Source organism: Amia ocellicauda, chromosome 20 (assembly GCF_036373705.1).
Source record: "Amia ocellicauda isolate fAmiCal2 chromosome 20, fAmiCal2.hap1, whole genome shotgun sequence".
In the NCBI taxonomy this organism is placed as follows: Eukaryota; Metazoa; Chordata; class Actinopteri; order Amiiformes; family Amiidae; genus Amia; species Amia ocellicauda.
In genome coordinates, this window is record NC_089869.1 from 14766510 (window position 1) to 14793720 (window position 27211).

Consider the following 27211-nt stretch of genomic DNA (forward strand, 5'->3'; position numbering starts at 1 on the left):
AATGACAGAAAAAAATGTATTAGGAATGCAAATTAACAAAAATCAATACTGAATGGTTTCCTTCCTGTTACACAGTCCAGGCAAAAATGACTCAAAACACTCTGAAATCAATGTATATGATCAAACACTGTTCAAAAGCTAAGAGACGGAACCCAAGAAGATAAAGGCTTGCTCCCTGGTTAAAATCATACTGTACACTTATATATACAATTATTTGTTGTCCATAGTGTGGCAAACACTTAAAGATTAGAAAAAAATATGGATATATATCTATATTTCAACAACATATATGTACATACAAATACTGCTTTTCGGAAAATGTGGAATAACTTATCGTGGAAAACATGTTTGAATGGCAAGAGTTTTCCTGTTGCTACTGGTTACCATGAAGAAGCAGGATGCTCTGCAGAACTTCCAGCCAGAGTCTGTAACAGAAGAGGTACTGTTCCTGGAAGCAGAGGGAATGGCAACTCCATTATTAAAGCACAGCCCATTAGTGGGGGACTGTCAGTCAGATTTATTAGGATCTATACATCATATTTCGGGAAAGGAAAATCAAACTTGTGCTATAGTAAAATAAGTAGAAATCCCCTAAGACAGTTAATTAAAGGATGTTTAAATTAGGAATTATGAGTTTCATTAGTAGTTAGTACGGAAATGACTTTGGTGGTATTCATTTGAAAAATCTGGCTCCACATACTCATAATTAGAGAGAAAGGCAGTGAAAACCCATTCAATATTAATGTATTTTGGCTTCAAAATGGTTTCTTTTGCGTCTCTGTTCTTTGTTATGACTGATCCATATTTCACATGTTTCGTTTCAATTTTACCTTTGTCTGAATCATTCCATATCTCTGTTGTCTCATCTCCTTCACAATGTCACTCACATTTATCTGTGAAGGAAAATAAAAACATTAAAAATATATCTATAGAAACACACACACCCTTTTTAATTTTTTATCTGTAGTCATACGTACACTTAAATCGTTTTCAATCTGGCTGAGAATGACATCACTACAGATGAGCACCCCAGCCCTCCCGATTCCTGCACTGCAGTGGACAATGACCGGCCCGTGCTTGTGCACTGCTCTCATGTAGCAGATGAACCTCACAAGATGTTCAGAGGACCTGGGTGTTCCATGATCTGGCCAGGTTGTGAATTTTAAGTGTTTCACTAAGTGTGTATCTCCAGTCTGCAACACAATAGTCAAAAACAAATCAGAATTAAAAGCTGGTCCTTCTACAAAATCACCCTTCTAGATACCTGCAATCCATTTTCTAGTGTTTTAGAAGAGAAACAAGGCTATTTCCAATATCTAATATCCAATTTATTTTGGAAATGGAAAGCACGTGAAGCAGAAATTTGAAATGTTCATAATCTCTGTATATGTATAGACACTAAAAAACTAAACTCCACTTACTTCCTTTTCAACCATTTTGATGATCTTTATCTGGAAATGCTCATGAGTCTGACAGTTGTCCAGAAGCAGCTGGTATCTGCTGGTATCCATTGGCACGTTTAGTTTCTCAGGCCAATATTTGTGACATTTAACTCTTCCACGTTCCTCCTCCTGAGTCATCATAGCAATCACATCTGATTTATTCTCCCACACCATTTGCCAGAACAAATCAATTGTGCCAGGCAAAGGACCTTGGGATGAAATGTACCACTTCTCCTCTGGTCCCACAGACATTCGGATGTAACTGGCGTTGATATATTCTTGTCTTTCACCAACAGGAACCCTTGTTTTGTCATCTGTGTGGAAAAACAGGAGTCTGTGTCACTGGTAAAAAGCATGCAGAAAACAATCCTATTAGTAGTGTTACAACAGGCTTAACCATAGTGGTAGCTTGAAGACCAGGTGGCTAGTGTTCGAATTCCACCACAAGTCCAGCACCTTCCATTACAAACTCTTGACCTTTAAGTAGGTGAACTGTATTGAAAGAAACAATGCGTTTTTGGAAGAGAGAACAGAAGCAATTGCTCTACATGTAATGAGGTACAGAGAGAATTAACATGTATTTAGATGTAATGAGGTGAATCGAATTCAAGACATTTTACAAGTTTAAAACTCGGAACATTAAAAATACTATTATTCATGGAACCTTGCACGTTTTCTCATTAAGGGTATTTCTGGAGCCTTCCACTGGTAAGCTGTTTTTTAACATACAAATATTCAAATTATTTTACTAACATGAAATATAGTTTCTAGAGTGCAAATCAATATTTGTATTTGCTAGCATTTGTTTTACCCATCAAGAAGGCAATTACTCTACAAGCTAACTATTCACTCTACCCAAACTTATTTTAGTTTTCCATGAATATAAACTTTAATGGGGTGCATCCATAAAAAAAACAACCAATTTCGCTGCAGTCTGATAAAAACATGAAAACATGCATTGGCTTGCTAGGAAGCAGGCACAACAGCTAGGTGTGATATGACTTATGTCTGGGGAATGTTCTTTTTCCTTGATTAGAGGGTCATTTTGTTGTTCCAGTAATGTACAAGAAAGGTGTTAGTATAACAGTTTGACAATGTTGCCTAAAGCAGCTACATAGCACTTTATCTAAGCCACCAACACATTGAAATTATTACTACTACTACTACTACTACTAATAATAATAATAATAATAATAATAATAATAATAATAATAATAATAATAATAATATTAATAATAATACAAATTTACAGTGAAGAGAAAAGAGACTTAGTAAGAAAAAATGAAAGCGTGCAAGATGTCCTCCACAATGGGTGGCATCGGGCATCCTGCAGAATATTGCACTCCTTGAACTATTTCCAGTAATAATAGTAGTTAAGACCTGGGCCTCACACTTTGCAATCTCATATGTTTTATTCAGAACAGAAGGCCAGTCAGCGGCCGAAATAATAAACAAACAGTACATCCAGTCGAGTACAGTCGTCTGCTCGCAAGCTGATAAAGCAGATCATTGTGAACAGTCTTTCTTTTACAGAACAGCTTCGTACGTTTTGATTGGGGCACCAATTCTGAATGGGGACCACCGGCCTAAAGCTGAAAAATGGACTAAATTCTAGATTAAAAAAACACAACCCAACTAAGTGAACTTCCATGTGCGTGCGCTTTAGCAATTTCTCATAATGAAAAGTAATTTTCTTACTTTCACTTAATGTCACCTGAATTTACGATGTTACATTATAGAACAAAGTACAAATAGAGAACAGACTTTGCCTTCTTTCCCCTATTGTTTTGTTTGTTTTGACAGAAATCAGAAATGAATTTCCAGAATGAAAAAAAAAGTATACATTGTGATACTACCGCATTGTACAAATCCTGCAATTGCAATTGTTTTTATAAAGGTAAATCTGCACTGAAAATGAGACAAAGTTGTTTAGAAAAGCATTGTGAGAGACAAACACTTGGCAAAGGGCAAATCATTAACTACAATTTCTCTTTAAACATATCACAATGAGATCTTAATAGTGCATACACATTTCTCTGAAAATAAACAGCTCACAAGAAAGAAAAGAGAAATGAAAGTCATGAATGGCATGTATTCACTTCTTGTGGACAGATTCTATCTCATGGAAATAAACGTGATATATTAATGACTGAAACAACAAAACTAAATATGGTATACGGGGAAAGAAACACTGTAGTGTGTGAGAATACAACATAATACTTTGATATCTGTAGATGGTTTGGACTACAGTGCACCATTGTACTATCCTTTCCTAGCAACTAAGACTGTACAATGCCTGTCCTTGTCTTCTCATATGGTGCTTCTGTCAGACAGCCTAGACAAAACATGTGTCTCAGTATTTGAGTAATGTTGACAGTGAGAACATATTCATAAATGTTACTTCCACCTAGTAAGTATCAAAGTTCATAAATGGTTCAATTGAGAAAATCCTAAATAGGGCAGGAAAAATAATAAAACAACAAGGCATGAATTGCATGATAGTACACTGAAAGCTTGGCAGCTATGCATTCCTGACACAGATCATGAGGTTTTATAGGGACTTACAGGGCAGGATGTCTCTATATCTGTTTTTGTCTCTGTTTTCAGGTGCTTTCCCCACTAGGCAGTTATCAGAGGGTTGTAAATGCTCCAAAGCCTGACAAAAAAAAAGAAAAGAAAACATTAACATATTTAATTACAGTATTATAATTGTTTTCAAGGTAATACTGTAATTAATCTGATTTTATGGAAATTATTATAGATTTTTTATTCTGAACATAGAAAAAAAAGGATTAAATGAAAGCCAGTACACAAACTGTGAATTCAAGTTGCGCAATAAAAATCCATTGACCTCTATTTGTTTTTATTGAGACATCACTCTGTGTGACCAGGCAACATTTGTTTCATTTCAGTGCTTCACTGGGTTTCATTTTTATTACAATGAGGCTGCTGGAAGCTTTGGCAATAAGTATAATTAAATATTTTGTCTTCGGAACTGCATTTAGCGTCCGCCAGTGTGTAAATGGAGATCAAATTGAGTCTAATGTGTCATGCCAGGGAAAAATGGATGGCACAGTACACCCAATCTCTACATAAAGAAAGAAGGACCTTTACCATAAACTCTTTCACCAGCTCATGCTGTTCAAGCTGCTGTTGCAGAATTTGAATCAGGCCATTTAACCGTGATCCGCGATATTGTCCGTTTCTGGAAGAGTTGATCAACGACAGACTGGCGAGTTCTTCTTCAGACACAATCGTTCTGCCTACATTACAGGAAACGACATTTTGGATATTAATGTTGGGCAATATTTCCATGTCAATACAGGTATGAATATAACCAAATACATAAAGGGTAATAATAGGCATTCAATGTGAGCTACTGCCTCCAAATCTGTGCTTGTAAAACTGCTAGAAAGCTGCCAGGCTTGATAGGATTGCACATAGGCCTGCTTGTGCAATATGAACTGAAAACAACACACACGCCAGCAGCAGCCTACACGATCACAGCAGTGATATGACACTGAAATGAGGGAAAAATATTCTCACAATCTGTCAGCACCCTGGGGGGGCAGCACACACGGAAAGTGTCAGTACTGTGCGGACGGCTGTGTGGGACATCACATCGCTGAAGCACGCTTGGTACAGCACTTAAAGCAACGCCGATTAACCAGTTTACCAGAGAGAGGGAAGCTCGCTGAAGCGGCGCTGAAAAACGATGTGTGGCTTGACTGCTTGTGCGTTAAAGGTGAGACCAAAATATTCTGCCGCAATCTCAACAACAAGTAAAAATACCTAAAAGCGGTATAGACTGAGAGGGTCCAGGTAAAGATAAAGACCAAGAAAGAGTTGTAATGAACAAAATCAATGAAAATGTATTATCAAAATAAAATCTGAAGGGTAGGTGTTATTAAGAGTGGCAACTAGTTTTTTTACCATTCCACTATTTATATGAAAAAGGCATCAATCAAAATATTCAAGGAATGTCGTTATGATCAGCCAACACACAGATTCAAAAACACTTAATTTGCCTACAGGACAGGGGTGTTGAAAACCCGGCAGGAGTTAAAGTCTGTTTAAGCCATTATCTGCAGACAAGAGAAGGGGAATTGTGAATGTTTAAGTCAAAAATATGCTGAAGTAAGCAGACAAGAACTTAAGTGGGAACGAAAGACAGGCTCTGCTGCCTCGGGGTGCCCATGCTTTGAGACAGGCAATCCGAGGTCTCAGCTCTACCTGTGGATTGCAGGATCTCGGGAATCGAAGGATGGAGCACGTCGTCCTCCTCCTCACTGCTCCAGCCATCGGAGAGAGTCAGCGCCTTATTTCTGCCAGACTTGTCTAGGTGCATTGTTAGAGATAAGTTCCTAGCGAGAGAAGACATGCCAATTGAAGATGGTGATATTCTCTGGACAGGAAATCAAATCACACACACATAGACACACTTATCGGCAGAGTCAAGATCAAGCAATTAGGTTTTGGGGATTTGGAATATCAACTTGACTCTCTGCTGCCACCTTGTGTAGAATATATGTGTCTGTGAAGAATAATACTGTACATACTTCCTTATTATCCTTTTTTTGTATTATTTATTTGTTAGCAGATGCCCTTCCTCAGGGTGACTTTTGAAAAAGCAATCAATGCAAAATACAGTATACACTAAGCACACATCCTAGTACAAATCCGTTGACAAGTCCCAGGTATGTGCAAAAGGGTGGAGTAGGCATAGGAGAAATTACAGTAAAATGATAGAAGTGCTAACAATACATAAGTAATCAGGAGCATGAGGGATTACAGTTAAAAAATAAATACATAAATACATAAATAAATAAAGGGCTGCTGTATTACACCTTTCTGAGTTGTCCTGCAAGATATCTGGAACACAGAGCGCAGGACGACCAAACGGCAGAGGGGGTGTGATATTTCTGGTTTCCTGAAGAGATAGCAAAGAATATGACGGCAATTAAAATGTTCTGAATTACCTATAGTTACTAGAATGGTAAATGCTGAGCTGGAGGCAGGACAGCGTATACTGTTAATAATTTATTGAATATATTTTACTTCTTTAACCCCAAGTTTTTGCCTTTGCGATACTGCAACATTGTTTAACTCTCTTCAGGGGGCAACACTGCTACCCAGGCAACAACAACAAAACACCAACTAAAGTATATACAATTATATCAACATTAGTCATTTCTAAAAATCAACATTTCTTAGTCAATAAATGTTCGTATATCCACAAGCTATATTAGTGCACTATTATCTAGAGTTCATACCTCGGTTTCCTCTTTTTCAAACTCCATCGAGGTTCGGAAGTGCTGTTGTAATCCTGTTTTATTACAGCCTTCAATCCCTCGGAAGTCATGGACTGGGAATAACACACAAACACGAAGACACAGATTGTGTTTAAAAGCGTAAACATTTCTTTACAGGTTTTGGCCAGGTTTCCAAGACAACTGACGCACTTACCGGAGTGTGATGCAGTTTGTGCGTAGATCATCTCAGAGTGGCTTTCACTTGCACTTGAACTAGCCAGTATATTCCTGCAGACAGTGATCTGCACAATGCCTTCAGCTTTCCGGAGAATGTCTATGACTTTACTGTGACTCAGACCAGATACAATATCTCCGTTCACCTGAGCAAAGGCAAGAGGGGACATTCAAACAGTTAACTCCACATTAAGGTTACTTTAACCAACTGGCTCCTGTGGGTATACTGACCCTTAATGTTCCTACACACTAAAGACTCTATTAAAGCGGTTTACTTAATTTTATCATCTCAAACTCAAGCCTCAGATAAACAGGAAGGTGATAGCTATTAAGTGAAGCACTTGGAACTTCCTATTGACAGATAAAATGACCTACTGATACAATCTGGGCCTTAGAGTGTGCGAATACTTACTTATATCCACAGACAATATCATCTGTACTCAGAATTACCCTTCTGTCATGTTACTTTTCTACTGTTATATACCTCTAACAAAATGTCTCCAACTTGCAGTCGGCCATCCAGCTCTGCTAGTCCACCAGGACAGATGGCCTTGATTCTGAGTGCACTGCCATTGTTCCCTCCCACCAGGGCAAAGCCAAAGCCTCCTCTCTCCGGCTTTTGGAAATCAACCTGAATAATACAACTCTGCGGAGAGAAAAAGTTTGGGATTATTCTGAAAATATGTGCCTGAAAAAAACTAGATCATTTCAAGGTCTTCAGCCCAATCAGGTCCTGTTTCATGCTCAACAATCAATTATGAAACAACAAAAGGTTTAAAGCTAGCCTGAACATGTTTGTTCTTCCCAATGGAGTAATTTAAAGGGCCTGAACAGAGAGATGGATGACCTCCTCCAATGAGAAGGCAGTAAAATATTAATAAGTCAAAGAATTTCAGATGCGTTAAGCTAATGTATAAGCAATAAGAAGTGCATGTACAGAGCAAGGTTTGAAAAAAGGCTTACAGTACATTTAAGTAAAGTCATTTCGACAAAAAAAGACCAGTTACCTCATCTTCAGCAGCGACAGATAACCTGCGTCTGAACTTCATCTCGCTTTCAACTAATTGTTTTGCTGCAGAGAAACCAAAAACATATTCAACCATATATACCACATTTGCAGCATTACACATACTGAATACATATTTTGATGTTTGAAATTGTACATGGCATGCGATGTCTTTCAAAGATCTGGTTAAAACATACAGAAACAAACCAAACTATCACATTTTACTGGACAATCTGTCACTTCACCAACTCTGAAAACGTCTGATACTATCCTTCTTTAAGATGAAGTTTTGTTAAGCCCACTTCTACATCGTATTGCTTGTCAAAATCTGAAAAAAGATGGAAACTTACAATGACTTCCTTTCTCTCCTGCCATTTCAGAGGATATCGGTCAACAAGTCTTAGTTTTCTCAAGTGCAAGTGTTTCGTTTTCTAGCTTTACCTCCTGGCTAGTAGTTTCCCAGCAACTCTTAGAACTGAACGCAAAGGCTAGTTCAGTTAATAGATCATGTGCAAAAAATGCAATACGCCAGTGGAGGCAGCAGGCTTGCTAATAATTAATCCTGTTATAAAGTCCCTCTGAATTGGGCAAGCCCGATCTGTCATCAGATAAGTAATACCACAGAGGAGAGACAACAAAAGGACGAAACCAGAATCCTTACTGTCTTCACATGGGGCTTCTTGTTCCAAATGTCTCTGCTCTTCAGATCGGGGGAAGAATTTGATATCCCGTTTCCAGTCAAATAACCCTGGTTGAGACAGTAACACAACTTTTAGAACCACTATATATTATAATAATATATTTTTTATTATTATTATTATTTTTATTTATTGGCAGATGCCCTTATCCAGGGCGACTTACAACATAATTTTGAATATTGAACGCAATTACAGTACACTTTTAACACCAGTAGTGTATGTATCTGTTGTTCAAACCTTTTTTTTTACATTACAAATTAATTACCAGAACAATCTATAGAAATACAATCTACCTTATTTTTTATTTTTTAATGGCCTGGCATACCAGGCCTTACTCACACATGTTACAAATTAGTTTGCAATTTAATATTATTTTACTATTTATGAAAAATGTATGGCTTTTCTTTTAATTGTTCATAAATTGCAGGACATACAGATCTGCAACAGTCACAATGAGAATGGAAGCATATGTTAGCAATTGTTATTTTTGTAACAGTGTTCAGCACACTTTGTTAGCAGACCCAGGGGGGACTTTATGACGTTATGTGCTGTTGCCAATAGACCTCCATGAGTTTTTTTATAGCAGCAGGAAATCGACAGGCCCCAGGGCTATATCAAACACTTCTTTTTAGGGGCAACAACTACATAATCATGGGTGGAATATAACTCCACAGACTGCATAATAAAACCCACAGTGGCTGACTGCAATACAATACAGGCTGCAAAAGTAGTCTTTTCATTTACTTCACAGTTACTGGCATTTTATTTTAGGAATATCTCCTGCAATGTATTCTTCCTCAGCATATTTACTCTTGATCTAATAGATTAAAACAACTGAATAAATTAAATATTCAGCATTAGATTCAAAGGAAATATTTGGAATATGTAAACAAATAAAAACAACAACTGATTATCAAATTGAATACATACATTATACATGATATATCAATGTAAATGCAACTTGCATGAATTAATTAATGTTCATAAATAATTATTCCCTGTATGAAACAATTATTAACACCTTTAGCACCAAATATAACATTTCAGAGCATGTTTTACTTAAATAAAATGTTGTACATTGGAACACAAAGACAAATTTGAAAAAACAAAACATTTGATTTGCCTTCATCAAGAGCAGCTTGAAAAAACATGGCTGAAACAGCTAAATGAATCATCGCTTTGTGGATAGGGACACACTTACAGTAAAAGGAAATATAACCGCATTGGAGACTTCCAAACAGAGTCTGTAAATGTACTTGATGCGGCCCTGGGATCACTGCCTTGTGACAGTAATTATGTAGACACACGGATATAAACAGCTGCTCTTTTGTGCTCGCTATTTGTAAAATCTGTCACAAAGTATTTTAAAATGTTGCACTTAATTTGTTTTGTACGAGTCATTGAAATGAGCATGTAATCAGAAAGAGCCTATATGCATCTATGCTAGATGATGGCATCTTGTATATACTAACCTTTAAAATAAACGTGCATGATCATGTAATGTTTGTGGTTAATATTCTGCATTAAACATGGACTGTATTCTTATATTTAAATTATAAACACTGTCGAAATCATCCTTCTTACTCATAGATAAAAGTCTGTCAATATTTACTAAAAAATATTAACATATTTGACTTTGGAAGATGCTAATTACATCCAAACTTCTGCATTGATCCATCTATTCATAAGAAGATTCACATTTATATATATGGAATCTAGAAAAAAAAGTATGGTATATTATATTTTTTACAAATCTATATAGTCAACAACAAAAAAAAAACTTTAATGATTCCTCTACTGTGTGAATAGGTGAAAGTCAACCATTTAGGAATAAAGTCGAGAGGATTGCCTAATCGAAACTGACACGATGCTCTAAATGTCGACCCACCCAATGAAGCATTCACTGAAGCCTCGGTTTCCTTGGCAGGCATTAGAACAGCTTTTGTCTCATTTATGTCACTTCTGACTAAAATAAAGCCTTGTGTCTATGATTCCACCCATTTCAGCCAAACAGCCACCTCTCTTCATGCAACTCGACAGCCCGGGTATCTGACAGCCAGTGCAGTTAATTAGCCCAAGGGAAGGTTAAATAGACAGGCCGGCTTATTTGTTCGGAGAATGGACTTGCTTACTAAATGACATGACGACACTGACACAAAGTAAAATGTGGTGCAAAACAGCAGCGCTTTTACTGATATTATTTTAATTTTGATGAACTGGCTAACTAGATATAAACAGAGAGCATCTGAGTCACGTTTGCTTCCAATGACATTATTAATGACACGATGAGTCATTTTGTTTCTTTCGGATCAAATGAGACAAAGGGGACATCCATGTTATCTTGTGTGTTTCTCAGCCTCCTTCTTTAAAAACGTATGTGTCTGCTTGGCTTGACTTTCACATTTAAATAATTCACAAAGTTAAAACCTGCTCTTTTAAAGTAGCTAGTCCTTTTATTGTAACAGACAAGTATATTACCATTGCGTTTTCCTTTGGGAACCACCGGCTGATCATCTCTGAACAAAAAGAGAAAAAAAAACAATGGTAAGTATTATCTAAAAAAACCGACTGTAATCCTTGTTTCACTTATAATCTGTATACTATACGCAATCTCAAAATAAAAACAATATTAATATAGATTCTTGTACATCAGGATGTTAGATTAATGTGAATAAATAACCAGTGTTTGAAATCCTTGGTCCTTGGCAATTTTAAAGCTTCCTTCTCACATGCAATTACACATCAAAAGTGAACATTTACCTTGTGGCCTTGATCTTTACTTTCCGCGTGGCTGACTCACAAGCCTTCACAGCATCCTCTAAGCTCATTCCCATTGTACATTTACCGCAGATGTACAGTATTTTATCGTTGGGCTGAAGGCTGCCCTCTTCGCTGGCCGGAGACATTGGAACCACTTCAAGAACGTAAATGCCTTGCCACTTGCTGCCAATCCCCCCTGTGAGCTTTATACCTACAAGACCACAAACAGAAGGGAGCTGACAAACTAGATGATGAAAAAACATAATCATTGAGTATACATCTAGAGTATAAATGGGGGGCAAAGGAAAAAAAATAGATTACATTCACATTCATTTAATTTATATCAGACTCAGTTCGGTACAAATTATTTTTTGAGTCCTGGTTCATATGTGGGTTGGTCGGGAGTTGTTTGTCTGAATTTAGTTAATTCGATTGGCGAGTGAAGTGAACCGAATCCAGTTTTACCCACTATTCACACAATATTCCTAACAATCTGACTATTACTACTACGACTACTGTTACTACTAGTACTAATGCATTGGGTTCTTCATATGTTTGATGCATACCTAGCTGTCCAGTTGGTCTCTTTAAGAGGACAATATCTGGTATGCTTTCTGGAGAGAGCGAGGCCCGCAGGTTTTGGACCACTCGCCCTACAACAAGCTGGAGCTCCCTGGGAGACCTCCTCAGTATATACATCGCTTCATCATCGGAAATGTCCGTCACATCCTGCCCATTTACCTACCATGCAAGAGAATTTAAAAGCAATTCTATATACAAGCAGGCAAAAAAAACAGTTTTATTGATGCAGAGCTTCGACATTCTTTGAGAAAACTTCAAATAAAAAAACTTTAAAGTGAAACAATTGTGCTGCATTGGAAATGTTTGATGGTCATCTTTTATGTTTTTATAAAATCAATGTACAGAATGAAAGTCTCAAAATGAATTAATTATTCATATAATAATGTTCCATCCCTTATGTACCATTATTACTCTGTCTCCAGCTCTCAATCTTCCATCTGCTATGGCAGGATTATCCAGAACATCTTGAATATAGTAGCAGCGGTCCAGTTTACTCCGAACAATGGTAAATCCAAAACTGCCACACCAGGATTTCGATAATGTGACAGAGAGCTCAAATTCCTTTAACACATTCTGGTGGAAAACAAGAAAGACATGTTATATCACACTGATGCATCCCTCCATAGTTGTAGAGCTGTTTAATTTGGTTACATTTAAATTATTAATTTAACCACCAGGTAAAGATCTTGAAAAATGCAATTAAATTGAGTGAAATATGTATTAATTAAGTGATCTCCTTCATGCTTTACAACCAGTGGAAGGGACAAAAGCCAATTGCTGTTAGGGTCACCTTACAAAAATGGTTAATTGAGATTAAGCAATAGATGTTCTTGACAGTCAGTCTAAACCATTATTCATACTTTTCGCAGGGCCATTAAAGTGATTTTTCTCTCTGAATTCAAATAGGCTGTGGCTGCAACAACTAAGTTGTATAACTCAATGCCGAATGGCATCGATGTAGGATAGCGACTTACATGCCAGGAATAGCTGTTGTGGCAAAATCAATGGTGCCATCCTACAGGATTAAACAATCTCCATCTTTGCATATTGGTTTTAGAAGTATATGTGCAACACTAATGTAATATTTAGTTCTCAACACTATTTCCACACCTGCCAAATCCTAAAAGCTTGTGTGGCTCTACTGCTCTAACCGTATTCTCTGTCTCCCTGTATTCTCACCTTCCTTGGGTCTTCATCATCTTCCTCCCCTTCCTCTACTTCCTCTACTTCCTCCACTTCCTCCTCTTCCACATCCTCCCAGTCATCACTGCTGTTTGAGGGGGGGTCCCGTCTGACTGGAGGTGGGCGTGATGGCAGGGTGGTGCAGGGCTGGGGGCTGGGAATAAGTGTGGAGGGGCTCCCGGAGCTGCAGCTTGGGGAGGTGAACGATGTAGAGCTGATTGTCAGGTATTCCTCGTCAGCTGGCGTGGGGAGCGCATTTCCCACAATGCAGTATGCAATTGTTGCATCGTTCTCCTCTGTTGTGTTACTGTGAAAGCAATGTTCATTATCATTAATACGATTCATGAAAATATGCACATCATGAAAGGTTCTAGTTCTGGGGTGCCAATAAGGGATGCTAGAGAAAGCTAGGGTAATTTTTCTCATTATACACTACAGTGTTTGGAAAACAAAACAACCAAAAAACTTAAGATTGGGGTCCCAAAGACAGTGTCATTACCTTTCACAGACTTGATTTAAATCACTTTCTGAGCAGCACTTTTCTTTTAAATCTTCTTCAAGTGGCGTGCAGGTTGCTGTGGTTGGTCCCTCCTCTGGGCAGAGACAGACGCCCTGGCCCATGTGATGGCTACTGCCATATGAAAAGACAGCTCTTCCTCCATTTGACTCTGTCTTGCTTTCGCGGTCCTCTGATTGTCCTGGTCCCATCGGATAGCCTGCTCTGCTCAGAAGCTTTTCCTCTGCCTTCTGCCTTAATATTTTTTTATATTCATGTATTGTCACATCAGCTAACTTCACATCAGCTGCTGTTGGTTTATGTTCTCTAACTGGAGAAGGTACTGGAGTCTATCAACCAAGCAAAGACATTTTTAAAATACAGCAGTGAAGGAGGCATAAATGTGAAAACAGTGAGAAATACTAAATACTACTACTACTACCACTCTCGTTAACCCGCCACTCGTTAATCCGCCAAATTCGCAAACCCACCAAAAATCACCAAGAACGCATACATTCCCATTATAAAATATCTTGTTAATCCACCAATTGACAAACCACCATCTGCCAAAGAGGTTTGAATCTCCGTAACTGAATTTAGTACGTATTAGTCCACCAAATGATAAGTCATCCAACGTGAATTGAAAAACTACTCTTGGATACCATGAAATAATAACACTCAAAACAGTGCTCAACACAGCATTCTCCTTCCCCCACTTCTCTGTGCTTTTATCTCCATGTACTCTCATTAATCTGCCAAATTTTCTGAAAACTACATGTGGTGGATAATTGAGAGTGGACATGTACTACTGCTCCTGCTAATAAAACATCTTTAAGATAAATTATTGTATAATATTATTTTATTTTTTGCATAAATTGAATTGAAAATTCTGAAAATTGAATACACAAAAGCTCTTTCATGTTTAAATTAATATTTATTTAAGCAAGAAGGTACCTCAGAAAACACAAAGGGCTCTCTTTGAAAGAAGTCCCGAAAGGCAAATATGCTCTTAGGAACAAAACTATCTGTAACACAGTCTGACGAAGACGTTGCTCATGACAGATATTCAGATCTATCCTGGTACTGTAAAATAAGCCCCACCATGTCTTACCAATGCATTCTTGTCCACATCTGGAAGCACACCTGGAGACGGGCGGCACAGGAAAAGTGTGACCTGCCCAGGTGCCCCTCTTAAGAGATGAAGAACTGCCTGTATGGAGAGAAAAACAGCAGTTCTCAGTGCTTTGAATTGCTGAATTGAGGTTGTCAGCTGGCTCGTCTTGCTCACTTGGAGACCACTCTCATAAAAAGCGTTTTAGATTGGAAAATAAACGCTCAGATGAGTATCTCAATCTGATCATTTATGTCCAATTAAATGGCAGAACATCACTGGGCAGGACAACTCTGTTAGGATTAATGGGTTAGCAATGCTGTATAAGGTAAAGCTATGTTTGGAAAAGTATGCTACTTAAAGGTTAAACAGCTTACCTAAACTCTTACATTTTACCATTAGTACCATTTTCTAATTACATCTTCACTGTCAAATGAGAACACAAAGGAGATTTATGAAGATTAAATGTATACATGTAAACAAAATGCTGCTTACAAAAAGTCTATTCAGTCACGTCAGTCTGTGCCTTTGCAATATTATGTAAATGAATGTCAATGTATGGACAATGCTCGATGGATGATAAAAATTGTTTATCATCTATAGACGCAGAAATAGTGCATGATGGTTTAAAGGGATATCTATTCTATGATGAAAAGAATTGCTTAACATTGTTTTAACAGAGTTCACACAGAGTACAAAACCTTACTCTCCTTTTACCTGATATGATAATCCTTTTACTGATGTCCCATTGACTTCAAGAATGACATCCCCGACCTCAATCAGGCCACTCTCCTCTGCCGGCTGTCCAGGGAAAAGCCGCTTGATCCTAACGATGCCCTCGCGATGATCCGAGGAGGGAATGGGATTCATCAGCAGGAAACTGAAGCCAAGGCCATTGACATTCTTCCTCAATGTCACCTCAAAGGTGTTGTCTATGTAAAAAGTAATTGATTATCATAGACTTATAATTTGGAAGATTTTGTACTTTTTCCATTTGCAATCTGAATATACAATACAGTGCAAAATAATATACATAATTTGTAGATATCAGGACATCTGTGTAATCTTTTGGAGGGCAGCTGCATAGATGTTTCCCTTTTTTGATATCATCTCTCACCATCTGCCACAAAGCTGTAGTCCTTGTCTTTGATGGACAAGGGTGTTGCCATAGAAACAGTAATGCAGATGTCTTTCTTCATTTGATTGACATCCACGGCTGCAGGAGATCTGTGGCTCTCTGGGCTGGGATGTGTGGGAGCAGGGTACTGTTCCCGCTCCAGGACAAGGTGTACAACCTATGAGAACCATAAATGAACTCAGGATGTTTCATTTCAGACAGACATCATCACCTGAAAATGCTTCGTTTGTCTAGAATATCACCTTTCTTCTGCCCCATTAACTGACCACTCTAACTTAATCGTGTTTTGCACCTTCTTGTGCTAATATCAAGTCAAATAAGTCTCTAGCCTCTGTAACTTCCTAAATGAAAGAATAGTATTTTAATTAAATGGCATTTATTAGAAATAAAACATAAACATATGCTTTTACATTTGGTGTCACTTCAAATAAAAGCTAATTCATGAGCTGGAAGCACAAGCATGTAGTTGCACATCACTACTGGCGGAAATCACGCTGGCGCAGAGCAATAACAGTAGGAAATTAAATATGGATTGGCATTAGCAGGCTGGGAATGGGCCAGCTGAGAGGAAGTGACTCTTAGTGTAGCTTTGTGCACTTCCTGAGTGAGCTGTCTTCTGATCTTCTGAATGCATCACATGACACATATTTTATGGTCTGGTCCATAATAGAAAGTTATACGTAAGATCTAATTATATACATCAATACAGTTTTGAAAGGAAATCTCCAGCGCCAGGTAGAGTATTGATGATTTATGAGGTTGGCGCATGAGGCCAAGTGTAATATGGCTCTGGTTGCCAGGATGTGCTGTATCACCTCGCTGTAAACAAACCTCTCCAGTTCTCCGCAGACACTCCACGGCCTGTTTGTGAGTGATAATCCGCATGCTGACACCATCGACCTCCAACAGACGGTCACCTGACACACAGAAAGAATCAGGCCATGATTGCTTTTTCTTCATTACAACATCACAGCAGGCGATAATAACATCTAGCCATTTTCTGTCAACTAAATGTATGGGGATCTCATTACTTTTACACTTCATGATAAGACTCTTGTCTTCCGAAAGTCTTGGATCTCTTAATCATCAACACTTTCTAAAAACGACCCTATTATTTGATTTGATGGACTGCATATAGAAGTTGCTATCACTTTTATCTTACAAATACATCACATATTGTTTAAAAGGTTACATGTGTCAAAAGGAAATGAAATAGCATATGACATATCCACCTTGTATTATATGAACTACAGTTGTAAAATGATTACAGTCTGATGTTTCAGATACTCAGTGATAGTTGATAAAAGCCCATAGTCCAATAAACTGTGCATGTTCTCACATATGAATGCTTTGGGGTTTTCCTAATATTTAGTATTGCTCTTTCAGATTGGATTGTGAAATACCTTTTTGGATGTTTCCATCTTGGTCTGCAGCTCCACCAGGGACTACAGCCTTGATATAAATCCCACCATGGCGCACACTGGTATTAAGACCCCCCTAAAGATAAGCACAAGACCCATTATGATAAGTTAATGAAAGCAAAGGATTATTTCAAGTGACTGCTTCTAATTTAAGCCTAAAACACACACAACTATGTTTCTGAACACACTATATAACAGCATGCATAAACAGTCAAAGCAATCTAGCTATTCTCTTGCTTAAATTGGGTACTTTGACACAATATTATGTGCAGTTGCTGTAGATGATAAATATGATAACTGTATACGAAATTAATGAATGTTTTCTGCACACGCAGGATGTATACTTCATTACTCTTACGTCAAACTTTACTTTTGCCAGGATTGCATATACAGGGTTAGCAAAATCAATTCCAAAGCGGATAAATGGGCAATAATCTTCTTAGGAGCCTGTTTGTTTAATCATGTCAGTGGTTGGATTTACAAGGTAAGCTTTTATTGCTCACAGTTTGGCTTTTCATATTAATTATCAATTAATTTGATGAAGGCTATTATAAATAACCAAATAACCACCTAAAAGCATTTTAGGGCTTATTAAGCTATTTACCTTTTCCTCTTATAATTTACTTGGGACATTTACTTAGCTGTTAACAGGTTTACCTGACTATCAATTTGTATGCCAATCTGAATTCAAGCTGATTTGCTAATGCTCTTTTGACTGTTGCTCTGACCTAGGAGAAGAGAGGGCACAAAATACACATCCTTTTCATCACGTACTCTTAGGCTAATTGCTTCTTTCCTCACAGAGAGGAAACAATAGAGATTATCTGTTCATCAGAGGAGGGTCACAGATCTCTGAAACTTCCCTGATACAGCATCATCATTAGCTTTTCAATTGTCTTTTTCCAAGGGCAAATAAACATGATCAATGAGATTAGATCTAGGATTCACAGATAGGTAATGTAGAATTTCAAATCCCTCTGAACTTGCTTACAGATGGAGCGTGAGAGAAGCACTCACTGTGGTTTATTTCACAGTAGAAAATAAAAGTCGGTATTATTCTTTGGCACAAAGGTGACCCTTTTTTTACTCACACTAACACTGATTCCTAGGCTGCCATCAATCTTTTTTAGTTCCACAAAGCGCACTTCACTTGGCTTGGCAGGGGCTGTACAAGATGATGTAGAACAGTCATCCTGCAAAAATAAAATGTAATCATTGTGTTAGTTTATGCAAGTGTTATGCATTGGCCTGTTTAAGCAAAAAATAATAATTTGCAAAGTGGACTTGTACCTGTGCATCCATAACTCGAACAGCAGGGACCTCTAATCTTCTCACAGATGATCGAGGAGTCACAGTGTTAGACACAGTGTCATTGAGGTCCTCTGCAGATGGCCAGTGCTCTGCTGTTTGAGAATCTGAATTTATCTCCATAGTGCTCTGGCTGCCATGTGTCTTAATTCTTCTGCTGTCTTTCTGTGTTACTGGATCTGTATGGAGAGCAGGCATTCATCATGATATCTGAATAAGACTATTTCATCTTGTAATTGGATGGAAACATTTTTAATATTTAAGATTTCAATAAGTGTATCTGTTAGCATGATGGTGGTGTTTCCATAACATTAAGTTGCTTGGAGCTAGTGCATTTAGTTGTATCCCAGCATGCAATGCACTGTATCACACAATGCAAGCGGAACAAAGGAATCTTGTCCCTTCTATTTGAAGATGCTTTCAGTTTCTTTCAACTGATATAAAGAACAGGCGAGCAGCCACTGAAACGTGTTTTAAGGGTAGTGACTGCAGAAAGTGTTTCTTAAACCATTTCTGTCAAGAACAGCTTTTATAATACAGGTGGTGATCTACAGTGTTAGGTCTGGTGTTTCAACAATGAGATATTCCACAAAAAAGGAAACCAACTTTTAGCTTGTGATATAATCAGCTCCACATCCTCAGGACAGTTTTGCAGAATTCCTGCTGCAGTATTAAACGTGACTCCTTCCAAGCTCGTCTTGTTCAGGGAAATCAACCGTCCACCTGGGATGAAACCAACAGGGGAGCGATGTTCACGATGATGGGACATGGATTTGTGCAATTCTTTGTTTTGAAAATAAGCAACGCAATGCTTTTGAACATAGACAATTACCTGGTTTAATACGCCCATCCCTATCTGCTGGTCCATCAGGTATGATGGATGCAATAAAAATTCCAAGATCTAACTTCCCTGCGTTGTCGTCTCCAACTATTACAAAGCCTGTTGCCATGAAAAGTGACATCGCAGAGGAAAGAAAGTAGAGTTTCAGTTGTTAGTGCTACGATTAAAGATATTAAGAAATCTAAAGCACAGAATACACCATCATATTAATGGAAAACAGAAGGGAACATAATCATTATAATTCTGTAGTTAAGTCGTTTTAATAAAGACTAAAAACAAACACGACATGCAACCCCGTTCTCTGAAGAATGTGTGTCACTGCTGACAGGGCCCAATAAGGCCAGGTAACATGATTCATGAACTGCCCAGCATTCAGCTTTGTAATCTAAGAGATACTGACAGATCTTTCACAAAGCTAGTTATGACAAATATCTTCCACAAAAGGCTGCTGATGATCCAGGTGGCTGGGAGGCTTTCAGGACTTTGATATCACAGCTCAGTCAGAAAAGTTCAGAAATGCCACAACAAACCAAGCACATGAATCATAACGTAAACCCCTAATGTTCCATGAAGTGGTAAGTAAGTAAACATCTATGGTGTATAGCATATCGCTTTTTTATGATACAACACATCCTGAAGCCTTAAAGAACATACATTCTGGCTTTTGACATCTGCCATAATTTGGTAAGTTTAAAGTTAAAAAATGTGCTTATATGCTAGAAACGACCTTCAAAATACACTACAGCAACATGTAAGAAGCATTAAACCACACTTTTAGAAACCATGAGTGTTTCCATTTAAAGCTTTTCCATTCCATTGTTGTAGGACTGTATCCAAAGACGAAACGGGTCTGAGCTCAAGACCTTACACCCTGGAGTTACACCGGTGCTGGTGGAATTTTCTCAGCTTACTCACCAAAGCCTAGTTTTGGGTCCTTCTTCAATGATACACAGATAATTTCTCTCTCTGGCATAGCAACGTTATTTGAGGAATCTATAATGCAAATATAAATAGATAGTCATTAATGAGAGTTTGCCTTACTTGAAAAGCTTAAGCAATAATAATGAAATGGATCACGATCAAGCTCCTAAATATGCAGGGCAGATCAATCTTTTCTGTTGCAATCAAAAGGTTAACTGATTCCGCTGAGCTGAGAGGTATGCGAGGTTTCAGAGCACAATGTCATGACAAAGCCTTTTCGTTCATTTGGTAGTTTGGTAGTTTGGTAGTTCAATCCAGGAAGGATTGTGTTTTCAGACAAGAGAACATGGCGTTGGTAGTTTAACAGAGTAATTTCCACCGGCTTGCTTTAGGTAATACCCAGATCCCAAACTATTATGTTGAGAGATACTTGTAGGAAACTGAGGCAGATTCACTTTCAAAGGAAGTGGCGACAGGTTAATTTCCTAATCTTAAAAATGTCGATCCTTACCTCTTAAGGCTGAATTACAGGAGTGAGAACTTTCAGAATCTTTTTTCTGCAAGGACGTGCTCAATGGCAAATGAGAAACATCAGTTGGGTTACTGTGAGGAAAGAAGCTGGAGTGAAGAACTGAGAAACATCTATACTTAATTTATACATTCATTATAGAGTTTAAAAATGTATTTTTTGTCTACTGATAATATTCTAATGAATAGGCAGAGCAACAGTGTTGACAGTGATACAACATTTTTCTTGTCAAAAAGAATCATGAGGGAATATAAACAATGTACCTGCAAATGTGATGTTGATCCCTAAACCCTCTGTCCATCTTCACAGTGAGGTTGTCACAGGACTTGCTCAAAAGATCATTGGACGTAGCATTTACACCACTGCTGGTCAGCATTATCTCAGAACAAGACAATCTCTTCATCCGATTGTAGCGGCTACACTCTGCATACTTTGATATGCTGTCTTCTGTCACTGAATATTTATTTTCTGCAAAAATGGAAAAATAACAACAAGTTTTCTTTTAACTGTATATGATTTGAAATGCGAAAATATCTCCACTGAAGCAAAGTGTAGGTATGACAAAGGCCTTTAGAAACCAATATATATTATAGAACTGGGTCTATTATTGTTTCCCCTAAGGCCATAGAGATTTCAAATTGGTATGAATTCAAACTCCTATTCATATTCTGAAATGAGCAATCGCAGTGCTTCTAAGATTTGATTGTTACTAAAGAAGGTAATCATTTAATGAAAATATAGAAGGCAAATCCTGTTCATTGTAATAATTTGCAGCCATTTACATGTAGAGCTTCCGCAAAACTAAAGTACACTTTGTTTATAACACTCATTGAAGTCTAGAGCACTTTAAATGAGTTCATACAGACACACACAGCTATTCCAAGATTATACATTAATTAGAAGACTAGTGATTGTGTGTTGAGAGTGGCTATTGGCCTTAATGTCCTGTGAGCTTTGAAACAATTATACAGAACAACTATTCTGTTTGAATCTTGATGGAACAGGAGAATTAAGCTCAGTTCAGTTCAAAGACTAAATAGTATTTTCCATTTTAGATGCACACCCAGCACAACTATGCTTGGTTGTCTCTCTTAATTGTGGTAGAAATTGTTTACAGTGAATGTATTTCTCACTCACCTGAAAATATGTTATGGCTTAGTTGTCGGGAGTTCATTTCATTCTGAAACTTGTGCTGGGAAGAGCAAAGGTTTAGAAGGTATTTGGAAATCCTTGAACTCTCTGTTAGAAAAGTATGCTTCTTCCCGCTTGTGCTGCTTTCAATGGTAAATTTCTTCCGCTGTGGGGAAGAACAATGAAGAATGTGTTCAAAAGTCAGTGAGTCATGGTGCATTTATCAGTTTATAAGGCTTTTTTTAGGATGTGAACAGCTATGGTAATTTTAAAATAAATATACAATTTTAAAAAACAATGCTCAAAGTGCTTATGTTTTAGTGCATGGGTGAGTATAATGCTTATTTTAGATGCCTACGGGTGATCATGTAGTTTTATTATGTATTAATTGAGCTTGCTAAAAATACCATGTAGATTTCCCATTTTACTCACACTTGAAGAAATTCTTTCTGTTTCCCTCCACTGGAACCTCAGACTGGCAATCCTGGAATTATTCTTGACTTCATAGACGATAATGCCTTTGGCACATATGCCCAGAATCTGTTCTCCATTCAAAGGTTTCTTTTTACGTGCGAGGCGGTGAAATTGCACTCCGTACTCGGGAAGTTGTTGAGAAACCTAGGAGAGTAATTTTGTATGTTTATGTTCAGCTCTTGAAGGCTAATGCACAGACAGAGATGGACACAAAAGCATTCCATCGGCTTGAAAATCCTAAGAAATGCAAGGGGGAAAAGTATATACAAATGATATACATATATAGTTTACTAACATGATGAAAAATGGTTAGTTAATTGTTCACTTTACCTTCAAGAATTCAATTTCTGCTTCTGTATCAAGCAGTCTAGCATTAGTGGCGTGTAGTCTTGGCAATTCCTCCTGTAAGCAGGACGGTGACATTTTTTCAATCACACTTCTAGGGATATAGTGCTCCAGCTGAAAATAGTTCTTTCCATACACCTTAAAAAACAAAACAAAATATATATTTACTCTTTAATCATTTTGTTATAGATGTACAATATAATTTGGCTTTGAGGATAAATATATTTTTTGTTTTTGTAAAAAAGCTGTTAAATTAATTAATTAATTAATATTACGATATTATTAGATTAAAATATACATGTCATTAAATTACATTCCCAATGTAAACAAATGTGCACCTTATTGCTGTAGAATAAAACATAAATATAATACATACATAATTCAAAGTTTATATAAAAAATATGTTACAGAACAGTTTTATTTTCACTGAAAGGCAAATATCTTTTTAACTACTTTGAGCAATATTTATACTTAAGTCTCAATTTTTCAAAATTTCTAAAAGGTTATCTAATATCTTTAATCTTTCAACAATCCCTATTTACAAAAACAAATGTTTTTTAAAGTCATCGTTGACCTCAGTTCCTGTATATGTACCTCAGGGATATAATCGCCAAATTCTGCTTGTAGAGCCAAAGCAGCGAGATATAAGGCTGTCTCATCATTGCAGTACAACCTTTCTTCAAGAATATCCTTCCGCAACTGTAAATAATACTGGTGGCGTGTAATTCTGTGCCTTAAATAAAACAACATAAAATAAACAAACATGCATTACAATATAGGATGAACTGGATGCAACACAGTATATCTTTAGGATCAGTAAAACATTTTGGATTTGAATATGATGTAAGAGTTTTGTGTAAAGAAATCTAAGATTTTACTGTAACAAAAATGTATAACTTTTACATCACTTTATCATTTGAAATATAATAAATCTCAATAGATCTCAATAGGCATGAAAACTTACAGAAGTAAACTGATGTCATCCACAAAAAACTTTATTCTGAGAAAAAGAACAAAGATGAGGGATGACACTTTCTTCCAACTTTCAGGGGCAACTTTGGATATTTTGGTCTCTTGGTCCAGAAAGAAGAATTCATTATCTGTAAAACAAATACATGTATTGCTTTTTTTTCCAAATATATTTAAACTCTTTGTGAAAAAACAAATATTGTTTTTTCACAAAGATCCTTGTGACAACATCTGTTGGTATTAATTAGTAAAACATAAGCAAAATTACCATCTATGAATGCAAGTCCAAAGTAGAAATGCTCCACCAGGTTTGCATGAGCCACGACCATGTCAAAGATATCCCTTCCTTTGGACTTTATGTCACATTTCACTTGTATACAATGTCCATTCGGCATTATCACACTGAGATCTCTTTGTGATGAACATGACTTCCCTTTCTTCATCTAAAAGATTAAAACATATCAAGCCTTAATATCAGACGGCCTGCACACACATCTGTTATATTGTTACATACATTTATAATTGTGATTTAATGATTTTGTTCTGCCCTGTCCTGTATATAAAGACAATCAGTAATTAAAACATACATTTTCAGGAAATGTTATTATGATTTTTGTATTTATAACATCCAGACAAGAATTTTACAAATTTCATCCTATGCACAGCTGGCCAACTCGGGTACAATAACAATGTGTTAAAGTGCTTTGGTAGATGTGCGCCCCCTTTAAAAATCAAACCGCACTCCAATCTCTCTTTGAGCAACAGCTTTTGTTTCAGGGGTAGAAGATAAGGCCTTGAATTACATGGCTTATATTGGAAGTGCACATGCATTACTTTAAGTAGACAGTGTCCTGAAATTACTTTTGCGGCTTTGCATTTGTGGCTAAGAAGGACACTGCTCTGGAGAGCAGTTTTATAAGAAAGGTCTGTCGCTGGCAGATGCAGTGAGAGGTGGCATGAGTGCATTTTCTGACAGAGATAAAGTGTGGCTGCATTTAGATGTTTAGAAGCAGCTTATGGTGATTGAGATTGTCTGTTTTTACATGTTTATTTTGCATTGTCATATATAGTAAGAGTTTATGAATTCTGTGACATATTTTCCGTAAGAATAGTTAGATGTCTATTCTCCAAGTAATAAAACTGCTTTCATTACCACAATTGATCCAGGTAATTCCAGCACGATGTGTTGCTCTCCAGGCGTTCTGATGAACTCAGGTCCCAAATGCTTGGGAGAGGGGGAGAAAAATATAGACAGATTGTTCACAGAGGAAATTTGATACCTAGTCCTGATTCACATTAGGATCACATCCAATGCTACAGTCTCTGTATCAGTCAGCCTAATCTTAAGACAGTTATATTATTGAATTTCGCACCACAAGCTTTTGGCAAACACAAGTTTATTATGAATGTTGAACTCATACTGTGAGCAGCTACCTTGGTTTTCCCCTGGGTGAGACTGGCCGAGTCTGTTGATTGTGTAGACTTGCTTTCAGTGGCAGGAGGAACATCTAAGTAAGAGCTTCTGTTCAGCCAACTGCAGCTGCTCCCAGCGTGATGCATCCCCAGGGAGACTCTGAATATTAGGTTTGCGGAAGAAGAAAATATGACTGTTCCACATAATTTAATCTAACAGAGAAGAAAACTAATATTGGTAATTATGTTGTTGAATAGCACATGAGTGACGTAAGGCATTAGTAGCAACTATAAGGAATAAACAAGATAAAAATGTTTACAATATAATATATACAATCAACTCTGATGCCTCTCACTGTTAATACCATCTCGGTTTGAGTTACTGAAGGATAATTACACTTAAATGTTTTATTGCTTTTCATTATTAAATATCGAACAAACACAGATTAGTCACTTAACTTCCTGAAAGACAGTACCATACATCAAATTTGGTTGGGCTCTTCAGCACAGAATAATCTTAAGCATTAGTCACACAGCCACACGCTAATCAATCTTTACCAGGTTTATCCTTTAAATTACAAATCAAATTAAAAACAAGAGGAATACTATACATATTCGAATTTATCCAGGATTGCTTCTTATTACCTGTCTGTGCTTGTTTGAAATGCGTTGCCTCCTAATCTCTTACTGTGTGCTGCCCAGGCCCCCTGCTGATGCAAACTCCCTACAAAGCAATCAGTACAACTCAATTAATGTAGTTAATGCTCATTCCAGGACGTCTGCGAACTCCAATCCCTTGCTGCAGCACCCGATCCAAATGATTTCATCTCTGGGTTATGAGCTAATGAGCAATGAAACACGACAGAAACGGAGCACACAAACGTAATATTTATCACGGCAAATGACAGGAACAAGGCATGTGACAGAAATTGGCTAAACACTCATCTACCATACAAAGTCTTCCCAGTCTACTATTCCTTACAGCCTTTTTCTGTGCTTCCTCCAAAACAAAAGTCCTTTCCTGATGGTCTGCTATCCTTTAAGCACTGTTCACCTTTGTAAATATTTTATGCTTTCCATGTCCTTAGCTGTCATATACATTTGGTAGAATATAAAAAGACAGTAAACTAATTTGTTCCGAAGGACGATTATATGATTATATGAGTGACACAACCCATGAAGAGATTGTGTATTACATCTATGAATGTATTTTTCCCTCAACATGTTAATCACTATTTACAAAGAACATTTCATTACACATAACAGAGATCCGATGAAGTCTGATTTTGTTTAATATCTTTTTTATAGCAAAACACAAACAGCAATTGACACATACAATTAATCTATATACTCTTTTACAATAATCTTCTAATGTAATATGAAAGAGTTCCCCCCTACGGGAACAATTACACATTTGTTATCGTGTCTGACACTAAATAAACAAATTGCATATTGATTAGATTTTGAGCTATTCAAAATATACAGCTATGAAGAAAATAGTTAATCAATTAAATCAACAGAAATGAAAGAAAAACACTATATACCTGTCATGTAGGTTTCAGATTTGATAAATGTAACGATGGTTCACCTGATTTGGTGTCTGTATCCGTTGACAATCCCAAACTTTCCCCAGATGCACTGTTTGTGTCACTGTATCCTGAAAGAGGCCTCCTTCTACCTGAGAGGTCATGACGGGAAATTGAGTGACGATTGTTTGGAGGCATATTGTTTGCAATGGTTCGAAACAAAACCTGGAAAGTGTTCAACAAGTGCACAACTGCATGGTTTGACATAAGAAGCTACGTTTAAACCTGATTACATGCTATCAACTGGCATCATCTTGTTCTCAATTTAGGTTAAGGCCTTAATCTTATTACAGGTCTTACACTATACCTATGAAGACTGTAGCGTGTTGTTGCATATGTTCTGGGACACCAACAACCTTCGGTTCCTTCCCC

General features: G+C 37.2%; 1 protein-coding gene across 1 annotated transcript; it reads right to left on the reverse strand.

Moving 5' to 3' along the window:
* ptpn20 (protein tyrosine phosphatase non-receptor type 20) lies at positions 1 to 26978 on the reverse strand. Its single transcript, XM_066693193.1, has 41 exons — positions 26842 to 26978; positions 25899 to 25977; positions 25275 to 25413; positions 24994 to 25065; positions 24109 to 24283; positions 23836 to 23971; positions 23466 to 23604; positions 22857 to 23009; positions 22485 to 22670; positions 22059 to 22218; positions 21185 to 21389; positions 20904 to 20995; positions 20387 to 20464; positions 19463 to 19570; positions 19237 to 19353; positions 18613 to 18809; positions 18414 to 18515; positions 17305 to 17398; positions 16733 to 16818; positions 15881 to 16058; positions 15481 to 15695; positions 14764 to 14862; positions 13656 to 14002; positions 13154 to 13463; positions 12377 to 12547; positions 11959 to 12133; positions 11393 to 11603; positions 11111 to 11148; positions 8596 to 8682; positions 7936 to 8000; positions 7413 to 7574; positions 6909 to 7074; positions 6716 to 6807; positions 6290 to 6372; positions 5676 to 5806; positions 4557 to 4705; positions 4008 to 4098; positions 1422 to 1756; positions 978 to 1193; positions 831 to 893; positions 1 to 448 (listed from the first exon to the last, which is right to left on the reverse strand). Exons 1-41 carry the CDS (start codon positions 26975 to 26977, stop codon positions 374 to 376), a joined length of 5913 nt encoding a protein of 1970 aa, XP_066549290.1. The 5' UTR covers position 26978; the 3' UTR covers positions 1 to 373.
* Positions 26979 to 27211: the final 233 nt, after the last annotated feature.

Bases quoted from the DNA above. Each gene is read 5' to 3' on its own strand.
- ptpn20 (XM_066693193.1), bottom strand. From the start codon at position 26,977: ATGCCTCCAAACAATCGTCACTCAATTTCCCGTCATGACCTCTCAGGT. The intron at 19,354-19,462 runs GTAATTGTCTAT...GTTTCATCCCAG, and splicing joins GGATGGGCGTATTAAACCAG to GTGGACGGTTGATTTCCCTG. The intron at 16,059-16,732 runs GTTTGTTTACAG...TGGTTCTCATAG, and splicing joins GTCTGCGGAGAACTGGAGAG to GTTGTACACCTTGTCCTGGA.